This window comes from Microtus ochrogaster, unplaced genomic scaffold, assembly GCF_000317375.1.
Source record: "Microtus ochrogaster isolate Prairie Vole_2 unplaced genomic scaffold, MicOch1.0 UNK87, whole genome shotgun sequence".
Taxonomy (NCBI): Eukaryota; Metazoa; Chordata; class Mammalia; order Rodentia; family Cricetidae; genus Microtus; species Microtus ochrogaster.
The window spans coordinates 1,314,883-1,325,275 of NW_004949185.1; the positions used below are offsets into that span (position 1 = coordinate 1,314,883).

Consider the following 10,393-nt stretch of genomic DNA (forward strand, 5'->3'; position numbering starts at 1 on the left):
GTCAGATGGAGGAGGAGGGAGAGGGTCAGCAGTCAGAGGGAGGAGGAGGAGGGGTCAGCAGTCAGATGGAGGAGGAGGGAGAGGGTCAGCAGTCAGAGGGAGGAGGAGGAGGAAGGAGGGGTCAGCAGTCAGATGGAGGGCAGCCAGGCTGCTGACCTGCGCGTTGACGTCCACCTGCCCTGTGCTCAGCAGCAGGCTGACCATCTCCAAGTTCCCAATTTTGGCTGCATGGTGGAGACAGGTGGAGCCATCCTCTTCCTGAGGGAGACATGAGCCAGTGAGCCCTCGGGCGGGCACCCACACCAGTCTTCCCCCCACTGGCTGCCCTCCAGCCCTGCTACCTTGCTGTAGACGCAGCCCCCCAGCTGCACCATGTACCGCGCCACCTCCAGGTGGTTGTTCACCACGGCCTCCATCAGCGGGGTGCGCTGCTGCTTGTCCACGGCGTTGATGTTGGCTCCTGCCTGCAGAGAGGGCACGAGGGCTGGCACCAGGGAGGGGTACTGGGGAGGGGAAGATGGCTGGACAGGGCAGGGGGCACGATGACTCACCTGCAGCAGCACATGACAGATCTCCACGGACCCCTTCTGCGCAGCCGCATGCAGGGGCGTGCGCTTGCTCTGCTGGTCGCTCTGGAAGTTGGGGTCCAGGTTGTCAACTGCAGGGAGAGGAGACAATGGTAAGAGAAGGGGTGAGGCCGTGCTGCCTCCAGGAGACGAGGGTAAGTGAAGGGGTGAGGCGGTGCTGCCTCCAGGCAGGCTTCCAGGATCAGGACTGCCCCCGCACTGGAGGAGGCACTCAGCCTCCCTATGAAAAAGCCTACGGGAGCTATGCACACGACCACCCAACAGTGCGCCGCACCACGTGGCTTCCCGAGGACTCACGCAGCATGAGGATGACCTTCTGCAGTTCTCCCTGCTTCACCGACAGGTACAGCTGCCGCGGGTGGAAACGAAGCTTCTTCCGCCTGCCGGGGGGTGGTGGGGGAGAAGGTGGGCTGTTCAGACATGAGCGCCACCCGCAGCACCCGCTTCTCTGGCCCCGCGCTGACCGACACCCTGGAACAGCACCGACTCACCTCTCTGACTCCTGGATGACCAAGGCCTTCTCCAGGGCTTCCCGGCCCGGCCCTGGGGGCAGACCCACAGCTGAGAGGCAGCCCCCGTTAGGCAGGGTTAGCGAAGGCCCCGAGCTGTCGATGGTGTCGGTCAGGGGGTCACAGGGTGGGCGCCGGGGCTCTCCGTGCCCTCGCATTCGGGCACTGTGGGAGAAGGTTCTAAGTCTGGGGGCAGGGCAGACGGAATGGGAGACAGGGCAGGAGGGCGAGGGAGGGAGGCCAATACCTGGGTTGGGAGGTATCTGCTCGCCCTGGGGCATCCTGTGCCAGGGGCAGCGGGGCAGGAGCTGCAGTGCCGGCTGGAGGGGTTCCTCCATCGCCCCGGGGAATGGTCACCTCCTGGGCCTCTGAAGCATCCTCTCCACAGTGGGGGCAGAAGACCATCCCGTTGAGCTGGGACACACAGGCCTTATGGAAGCGGTGGGTTACTCGGAAGTCAGGGTGGCATTCCAGGAAGGTACCCTGGGGAACAGGGAGAAGGCAGTGAGTCTCTGAGCTCTCTCCCCATCAGGCCACCCGCCCACCCCAGTGGTCACTCACTGCTGTGCAGAAGTAGCCACAGCCTGGGCAGCAATGGTGCTTGACCATTCGGGCTCGATGGGCCTCACAGAGTACCATCAGGGCCACTCGGCTAGAGGGCCGCATAGTCTCACGCTTGAGGATGGCGGCGTTGCAACCCGACAGCTGCGGGGGAAGGAGGGAGAGGGCATTACAATGAGGCCAGGGCCAGAGCTGGCTCTCCTCACGCCTGCTACCCCCCAGCCAGCACCCCAGCCCACCTCTCCGTCCACACTTTCGGTGGCCATGCACTTGTGCCCCGCTCTCTCACTGATGCGGTCTATCTTGGGCGCCTCCATGCGGCAGCTGCAGAGGGGCAGCTCCTCGAACCCGCGCTCTGTCTCCAGGGAAGACGTGTCATTGGACACCCCTTGGACAGGAAGAAACGGAGGCGATGAAGGCCTGGCCCCTCACCCACCAGAAGGGTTCCCTCCTTCCCACCCAGCCGCCCCCTCACATTCTAGAACCCTAAAGCCTGGAATGGATACCCCAGCTCTGGAAGGATTTCCCTCCACCCCCGTGGGCACCCCTAGTGGCTCCCTGCCCCGGCAGTTGGCAATTAATTACCAGCGTGGTTGGGGGAGAGGGTCCCCTCGCTGGGCAGCTCCAGGGACCCCAGAGGGACCTCCATGTACTCACTGGGCCCTGAGGAGCCCACACCATTCACTCCTGACACAGAGACAGAGAGAGTGAGAGTGGGGGCTCATGGGACCTGGGCACGTACGCACATGCGGTGGACACGGTGAGCATGCATGAGCATCTGGAGGAGAGAAGAGCGGAGGAGCCCTCTCACCTCTTGGCTCCTTGGCCCTCGGAGGCTCTCGCTTCCGCCTTTTCCTCGACGGCTTCACCCAGGGGCTGTCTTTTCGCCATTTCTTCTTGGCCTTGCGCCGGCCACTAGAACCACTCTGTGGAAGAGGAAGACTTGGGAATCTACTCCAGCTCCCAACAGCTCTCTGCTCCTCCAGGGAGGCCAGTCTCCGCTCTCACCCTGTCTGACTGATTGCCTGACTCCTCGTCTTCCTCCTCTTCCTCCTCCTCCTCTTCCTCCTCCTCCTCCTCTTCTTCCTCTTCTTCTTCCTCCTCCTCCTCTTCACTCAATTGTTCAGCTAGAGCTTCAACTTCAGACTGAAAGAGAGAGAAACCAGGCTGGGAGAACAGCAAACTGCAGCTATCTCCGTGGAGAGCAAGACACAGGGAATCCTAAGTCCCCATCATCACCACCGCACGGCTGGGTAAGGTTGCTGGAGGTGGTGGATGTGGGCAGGAGGCAGATCGGGTTGGATAAAGACAGGTACTTAACACTTCACGGCAGTGAAAAGGGCCGGTTTTGTGAAACACACAAATAGACATGACTACCCACGGCGACAAAACTGCTATCTAAAAAGCTAACGAATTGTTCTCTAACAAAGGGGTCAGGCTGCCATCACCGGGAACCACAGGCCTATTGGCAATGTTTTCTTTTAGTTTCTTTGGAGACAGGGTCTCACTGGGTAGTCCTGGTCGCCCTGGACCTCAGAGATCCAACCACCGTTGCCTCTGGAGTATGTCAACATTTAAGAGTAAGAGAAATGACCAAACGCCCAATGACAAGTGATGGGAAAGAGCGCTGGCACCCACTTCCAAATTTTCTAGCCAAAAAAAAAAAAACCAAAAACAAAAAGAAAGAACAAAAGAACGCTCCAGACACAGCAGCATACACCTGTGGGACAAGCGCATGGGACAGAGTCAGGAAGACCAGAAGCTTGGGGGCTTAGCAGTGAAGAGCACTGTTGCTCTGGCTAAGGACCTGGGTTCAGTTCCAGCACCCAACCGGTGGCTCACAACAGTCTGTGACTCTAGTCCCAGGGCATCCAAAGCTCTTCCAACTTCAAGGGCATCAGTCATGCACACGGTACAACACACACACACATGCAGGGAAAATACTTGTATACATTAAAACAACAAAACCCCCAGAGGCACAGGATTATCCCTGGCTACTTAGCAAGTTTGAGTCCAGCCTGGGGTACGCGAGATTGCATCCTGAGACAAACAGCATTGAGGAACTTGAGGGAATCAGCGTCTAGAACTATGAACAGCTTAATCATTCACAAGCAGAAAGGCAGCTGGGCGGTGGTGGCGCAAGCCTTTAATCCCAGCACTCGGGAGGCAGAGGCAGGCGGATCTCTTTGAGTTCGAGACCAGGTCTACAGAGCTAGTTCCAGGACAGGCTCCAAAAACCACAGAGAAACCCTGTCTCGAAAAACCAAAAACAAACAAACAAACAAAAAAACACAAGCAGAAAGGCCAAAGGCATTCGGCCCCCACTGAGCCAGGTGAAGTCCTGTAAAACTTACTTACTTTCACCAGGTAATCGCTGAGAAAAACAGTTTTATAAGTGTCAACAAGCTCCTGTCATCCTAGCACTGGGGATAGGGTGGGGCCGCAGACAGGAGGAACTAAGTTCAAGGCCAGCCTAAGATACAAACTGAAACCTCAACTGCCCCCATGGGGGGGGGGGGCGGGGAAGCACCCCTTTAATCCCAGCACTCCAAGCAGAGGCAGAAAAAGACAGAAGGACCTCTGGTCATTTTGAGGCCAAATAAGGGTACATACTGGGACCCTGTCTCAAAATGAAAGACAAAACCGGTGATACAGTGTATAATACCAGTTATGCAGAAGGCTGAAGCAGGAGGATTACAACAAGTAAATTCAAGGCCAGTCCTGTTTGCCCTAGCAAAGAACCTGATATCCAATCACCTAAAAAGCAGCCTAGAGCTTGCTCACCCCATGAAGCCCCAAGTTGAATCCCAAATTTGGCAAAACTAAAACATAGGCCTGTTTAGAGCTGCCAAGAGGGGTCTCGTCTACACGAACGTGAGACTCTCTTGCCGAGTTGTGTGTACGAGGGGGGCAGCGGCTGTGTGCTGGGGTCCACTGCAGCTGGGCTCACCGCTCCCTTCCGTGTTCAGTGGAAAGTTTCCACAGCAAAGTGGCAAATAAATAAAAAACGAACACAAAACTCAGGAGGCAGAGGCAGGGGAATCTCGGAGTTCAGGGCCAGCCTGGTCTATACAAGTGAGTTCCAGGACAGCCAGGACTACACAGAGAAACTCGTCCTGAAAAACCAAAGAGCTAGAAAAAAAGTAAAAGAGGAAGCGGAGATACTTCAGAGGGTAAAGAGATTGCAGCTCCGGTGTCCGATCCGAGCTGGATCCCCAGACTTCAGAGAGAAAAGCCAAGTGCTCCCACCTTGGTGACATAGACCCCTAACTTCAACCTCAAACACTGGGGACATAAGTCTAAAACCGGAGACCCACATACTAAGAGAGATAAAATCCAGCTGGGTGTGGTGGCGCACGCCTTTAATCCCAACACCCAAGGAGGCAGAGGCAGACAGATCTCTGTGAGTTCAAGGGCAGCCTGGTCTACAGAGTTGAGTTCCAGGACAACCAGAGATACAGAGAAACCCTGCCCCTAAAAAAAACCAAAGGGGGAAAAAAGAGAGAGAGAAAAAAAATCCCCAGGGCCTACGTGGAGCAGAGAACCACGCCCCTCAGGATGTCCTCTTCCATCCCAACACTGAGGAGGCAGAGGCAGGCAGACTGCTAGAGCTGGACGTTAGCTGGGTTTCCAGGCCAGCAGGGGCTACATGGTGAGACCCTGTCAAACAAACAAAAGCAACCAAAATAAAAAAAGCACCACCAAAATGATCAATAAGTAAGCCGAAAGGAAACAAAAGAGCCTACACAGTACAGGGAGGTCGTGATGGACAGAGGGGTAGAGCTGGGATGGGGGGAGGGCGGGATGCGGGAAGGCGGAGGGAAGCTGGAGAGCCAGCCGGGCCAGCACACCTTGCTGTCTGAATCCACTCGCTCATCCACGGAGTAGGAGTCATAGTAGAGGCTGAAGTCGTCACCCACCACTGTCTCCCACTCCTCCAGCGGCCTGGGCTCTCCTTTCTCCAGGGTCACATCTCCTGAGCCCCGGGCAAAGTCCTCCGACTAAAGAAAGATGACAAAGTCTGAGGCTGCTGCCCTGCCCCCGGCGCCCACCCCCACCCCCAGGCCTTCCTCTCCAGCTTACCAGGCTGCCAGAGTTCAGCTTCCTCCTTTTGGCCACATCTGGAAGACAGAAAAGCAAGGACAGAACTCGTAACCCCTGGGACAGAATACTGCAAGCCACAGGGAGTGCGTACAGAGAGGTGTAGGGGTGACTAACCTGGGGTCACCTTCCCCAGAGAGTGCATGTCGTCACTCATGCGGAAATGTTGTACTTCAGGGGGCCGCTTCTCAGGGACGGGGGGCTGGAGCAGGAAGGACAACTTTCAGTCAGATTATTACTCACCCTTAAAAAGGAAACCTGGGGCAGGGCGGTGGTGGCGCACGCCTTTAATCCCAGCACTTGGGAGACAGAGGCAGCGGATCTCTGTGAGTTTGAGGCCAGCCTGGTCTACAAGAGCTAGTTCCAGGACAGGCTCCAAAGCTACAGAAAGACCCTGTCTCAAAAAAAAAAAAAAAAAAGGAAACCTGGGGGCCTGGTGTGGCGGTTCACGGTCGCACGGTTGCACCTTCAGCCCCAGCACTTTGGGAGGCAGAGGCACTCTGGGAATTCCAGGCCAACATGGCCTACCTAGCAAGTTCCAGGCCGGTCAGAGCCTCAAAAACAAGCAAAACACCAAACTACAACAAAAAGGAAAGAAATGTGGACACACACAGACTGGAGAAAACTTGAGGACACTATGCTAATGAAATAAGCGCAGTACACCACTCTGCCTCCAACGGCCTGGAGCTCAGGGGGAGTAGCCCCATGTGGCGGGCCTACCTCAACTATGCCACCTGAAGCCAGCCAGACTGTTCAGCAGCTAGTGGTGCCGACCGCCAAGCCTGGTGGACTGAATCCAATCCTTGAGACCCCAGATGGTGAGAAGGGAGAAATGACTCCCAAAGTTTCCTTTTAGCCGGGCGGTGGTGGCGCACGCCTTTAATCCCAGCACTCGGGAGGCAGAGGCAGGCGGATCTCTGTGAGTTCAAGATCAGCCTGGTCTACAGAGCTAGTTCCAGGACAGGCTCCAAAGTCACAGAGAAACCCTGTCTCGAAAAACCAAAAAAAAAGTTTCCTTTTTTTCTTTTTTTTTAAAGACAGGCGTCACATGTCACTGGGTAGCTGACCCTAGCTGCCCTGGACCTTATTGTGTGGATCAGATTGTCCCAAAGCTCACTGAGATCCTCCTGATTCTACCTCCCAAATGCTGGGCTTAAAAGTATGGATGACTGGGGGGCTGGAGAGATGGCTCAGTGGTTAAGAGCACTGGCTGCTCTTCCAGAGGTCCTGAGTTCAATTCCCAGCACCCACATGGTGGCTCACAACCAACCATCTGTAATGAGATCTGGCGCCCTTTTCTGCCTGCAGGCATAGCATACATGCAGACAGAACACTGTATACATAATAAATATTTAAAAAAAAAAGTATGTACGACCGCTGCCTGCTAAAATTATTAATGAAAAAAATCAGTAGGTTGATATAGGAAGAAAATGTGAACAGAAACCCAGAGGTCTCCAACGTGGAGCCAAAATATTATTTTTTTACTCATTTTCACGTTTCTGAGAGTTTCGGCGCTCCCTGTGTGCAGGAGCCTTTGAAGGCTAGAAGGCAGCATTCGAGCCCCTGAAGCTGAAGTTACAGGTGGCTGTGCGCTGCCAGGTGACGCTGGGATCTGAGCCAGAGTCCTGGGCAAGAACAGTTCTAGTGCTCAACCATTGGCAGCTCTCCAGCGGCAGAGCAACAACACCAAAAACAAAAAGAAATAAGTAAAGACGACACTGTGGCTCAGTGGGCAGGGGGGCTTGATGAGCAAACCCTACAGCTTCAGGCTGATTCCTGGGTCCCATGGAAAAGTCAAGAGACCAGGCTCCACAGAGATGCCCTCTGTCCCCCCCCCCATGCACATACGTGAAAGCTGTGTCTACACCCAAACACTTAAGGACTATTGACGTAGTACTCACGTTAACTAATCACCTACAGTGGACCTAAACTACAAGGAAGATGTAAGTCATATGCAAATATTGAGATCGACTTGGCCTCTTCCCTAACTGCGCTCATAATTTTATATGAGGGGCCCCCTAGCAAACACGGACTTCCCGTACCAGAGAAAAACAATGACACCCTGATGAGGTCATTGCTTTCTCAGAAACAGAAGACGGGGTGGGAGAGGTGGCTCAGGAGTTAAGCGCACTTGCTGTTCTTATGGAGGACCTGGGTTCAGTTCCTAGCAACCACATGCGGCTCACAACGGCTTCAGACTCCAGCTCCAGGGAATCCACTGCCCTCTTCTAGCCTCGGAGGGCACCAGGCACACAAAGCAGGTAAAATACCCACATACATAAAAATAACGTTTGCCAGGCGGTGGTGGAGCACGCCTTTAATCCCAGCACTCGGGAGGCAGAGGCACGCAGATCTCTGTGAGTTCGAGGCCAGCCTGGGCTAGAAGAGCTAGTTCCAGGACAGGAACCAAAAGCTACTGAGAAACCCTGTCTCGAAAATCCAAAAAAAAAAAAAAAAGTTTAAAAAAAATTACAACGAGCCGGGCGGTGGCAGCACACGCCTTTAATCCCAGCACTTGGGAGGCAGAGGCAGGTAGATCTCCCACAGAGAAACCCTGTCTTGAAAAACCAAAAAAAAAAAAAAAAAAAACAACGAAACACCTGGGTGGGGTGGTTGGGGACTAAACCTTGCAATCACAGCAAGTCCAGGTGGTCTTATGTTACCACCTCAAAGACAAAAATAAAATAAAATAATAAATAAAAGCAGGTTGGGGGCATACACCCACAGCCCGAGACTTGGGAAGCAGAGCAAGCTGGATATGTGAGTTAAAGGCCAGTTTGATCTCTACAGTAAGTGCAAGGCCAGCCAGGGCAATATAGTTGAGATCCTGTTATACTTTTACACTTAAATACACACACACACACACATAAATAAAAATACACACACACATATATAAATAAAAATAAACAACCACCTCCAACAACAACAAAACCTTCCAAAACAACAACAAAGCAAGACCCAACCTAGGGTACACAAACCACACCTAGACAGGAGGAGCCCTATAAACCTTGATAGTCCGATTCTGGGCTCTGGCCACTCCCACTGTCAGACGTGCGGCCTACCCAGGGGAGGGGTCCCAGTGAAAACTTCAGGCCCTGTAAGAGTGGTCTCAAAGACTGGGAAAAGCTCCCCAAGGACTTATCAGAGGTAGAAGGGAGGGAAGGCTGAGCCCGCAGAGTCGTTCTGGCAAGAGTAATTAGGACAATAACTATATAATTAACTCTGCATCTGTCAGTCTCCTCTCCGGCCGCCCCTCCCCCAAGAACACAAACTCCAGGAAGCCAGCAATTACTCCGGTCACAGATGAAGCCCGGCCCAACATCTGACACTTGGTAGCCTATTGGTAAATTCGAAAAAAAAAAATCTGAATACAGGAGGCCCAAGGCTAAATCCCGGAAGGAGACGAAAAAAAAAAAAAAAAACAAAAAAACCCAACAGCAAAAACAAAGCCCAAAAAAAGCCCATCCAGAGATTCCCCATTCTCTCCAACCAACCACCACAATCTCACCTGTCCGTTGCCAGGCTTGGACATGGTTTTCCGGGCTCGGTGCACTTTGGGCTGCCCCTCCTGGCCGGCGGTTGTTGCCGGAGGGGGTTCAGGCCCAGCAGCTGCAGTTCCCTGGGCCCCGGGCATGCTCAACAGCCTCATGGCCAAACTCTGGACCGAGGGGGGCGACTTTCCGGCCCCAGTCATTGACATTTTAGCCCGACTGGGACAGGCACCCCCCTTGCTGGGGGAAGAGGGAAATGACTTTGTGGCGTGGCCTAGAAGAGAGGCAGGCAGGCAGGGGGTGCAGGGTAAGCAAGCGGGCAGAGGTCCTTTTCCACCCCCCTCTCCCTCTCGCCCCAGCCGCTCACCCAGCAGGACTCGGCCCCCATCTCCCTCCAGGCTCTCGGGTTCATCCCCGATGAGTGGCGTGGCCCCCACTGGGGTGTCAACCCCCTCATCGCCGACGGTGACAGTGACAGAGGCCGGAGAGGGGGGGCCTGCAGGCTCCAGGGAGTCGGGGTCGGCCTTGGGAAGGGTCTCCTCGCTATGAGGGGTGTCCCCCAAAGAGCCATGCACTGTCGGGGTGGGGGGGAGAAAAGGAAAAGTTCAGGGCCTGAGGCTCCGGGATCCCGGGTTGGGGGTGGGGAGGGTGGCGGTCCGGCTGGGCCTGCTCCGGCCGCACTCACCTCTCTCGGACGTCCCTCTGGGCTCCTTCTCCAGCAGCAGCGCCCCCATCTCAGCGGGGGCCTCCCCCTGGGAGGGGAGACAAGGAACCGGAGGGCCCGTCAGCCCGGCAGGCAGCTGCGGGGCCCAGGACGCCTGGGCCCGGGGCAGCGAGAGCAGGCTCCGGGGCCTACCTCGCCCTCGGTGGGCGCCCCCCCGACCGCGGCCGCGGCCGCCCGTGGGGGTCGCACGCCCCCGCCCCCGGGCCCGCATCAGCCCCCTCCCTCTCGGCAGACCCCGCATCTCTGGGGCCGGCAGCAGAGGAGGGGGAGGGGGCGGGGCCTCCGCGCCCCGGCCCCGCCCCCTCCTCCCGGCTGCACGCGCCGCTCCCCCTTTGTCCCCCAGGCCGCGGGGACCCCGGCCACCAACCCCTGCAACGCCCGCTGCGCCCCAGCCCGGCGGACGGCCCCTCGCGCCCCTCG

General features: G+C 56.0%; 2 protein-coding genes across 3 annotated transcripts in view; both read right to left on the reverse strand.

Annotated features, from left to right (window-relative positions):
• The window catches only part of LOC101994656 (RT1 class I histocompatibility antigen, AA alpha chain-like), a 629,094-nt gene that overhangs the window by 340,268 nt on the left and 278,433 nt on the right, over positions 1-10,393 (reverse strand). The window lies entirely within an intron of this gene.
• Positions 1-10,393, reverse strand: part of Ehmt2 (euchromatic histone lysine methyltransferase 2) — an 18,489-nt gene that overhangs the window by 7,761 nt on the left and 335 nt on the right. The window contains exons 2-18 of one of the 2 annotated variants that reach the window (XM_005370804.3): positions 9,935-10,001; positions 9,617-9,823; positions 9,267-9,523; positions 5,876-5,960; positions 5,741-5,778; positions 5,509-5,658; positions 2,666-2,803; positions 2,469-2,583; positions 2,243-2,344; positions 1,897-2,045; positions 1,658-1,801; positions 1,344-1,579; positions 1,079-1,261; positions 885-967; positions 552-658; positions 342-464; positions 157-258 (exon numbers count right to left, since the gene is read on the reverse strand). In XM_005370804.3, the coding sequence (XP_005370861.1) occupies positions 157-258; positions 342-464; positions 552-658; positions 885-967; positions 1,079-1,261; positions 1,344-1,579; positions 1,658-1,801; positions 1,897-2,045; positions 2,243-2,344; positions 2,469-2,583; positions 2,666-2,803; positions 5,509-5,658; positions 5,741-5,778; positions 5,876-5,960; positions 9,267-9,523; positions 9,617-9,823; positions 9,935-10,001 (2,286 nt within the window). Of the gene's footprint in view, positions 1-156; positions 259-341; positions 465-551; positions 659-884; positions 968-1,078; positions 1,262-1,343; positions 1,580-1,657; positions 1,802-1,896; positions 2,046-2,242; positions 2,345-2,468; positions 2,584-2,665; positions 2,804-5,508; positions 5,659-5,740; positions 5,779-5,875; positions 5,961-9,266; positions 9,524-9,616; positions 9,824-9,934; positions 10,230-10,393 lie in introns of those variants that run through there. The other variant, XM_005370802.2, reaches the window with a different exon arrangement.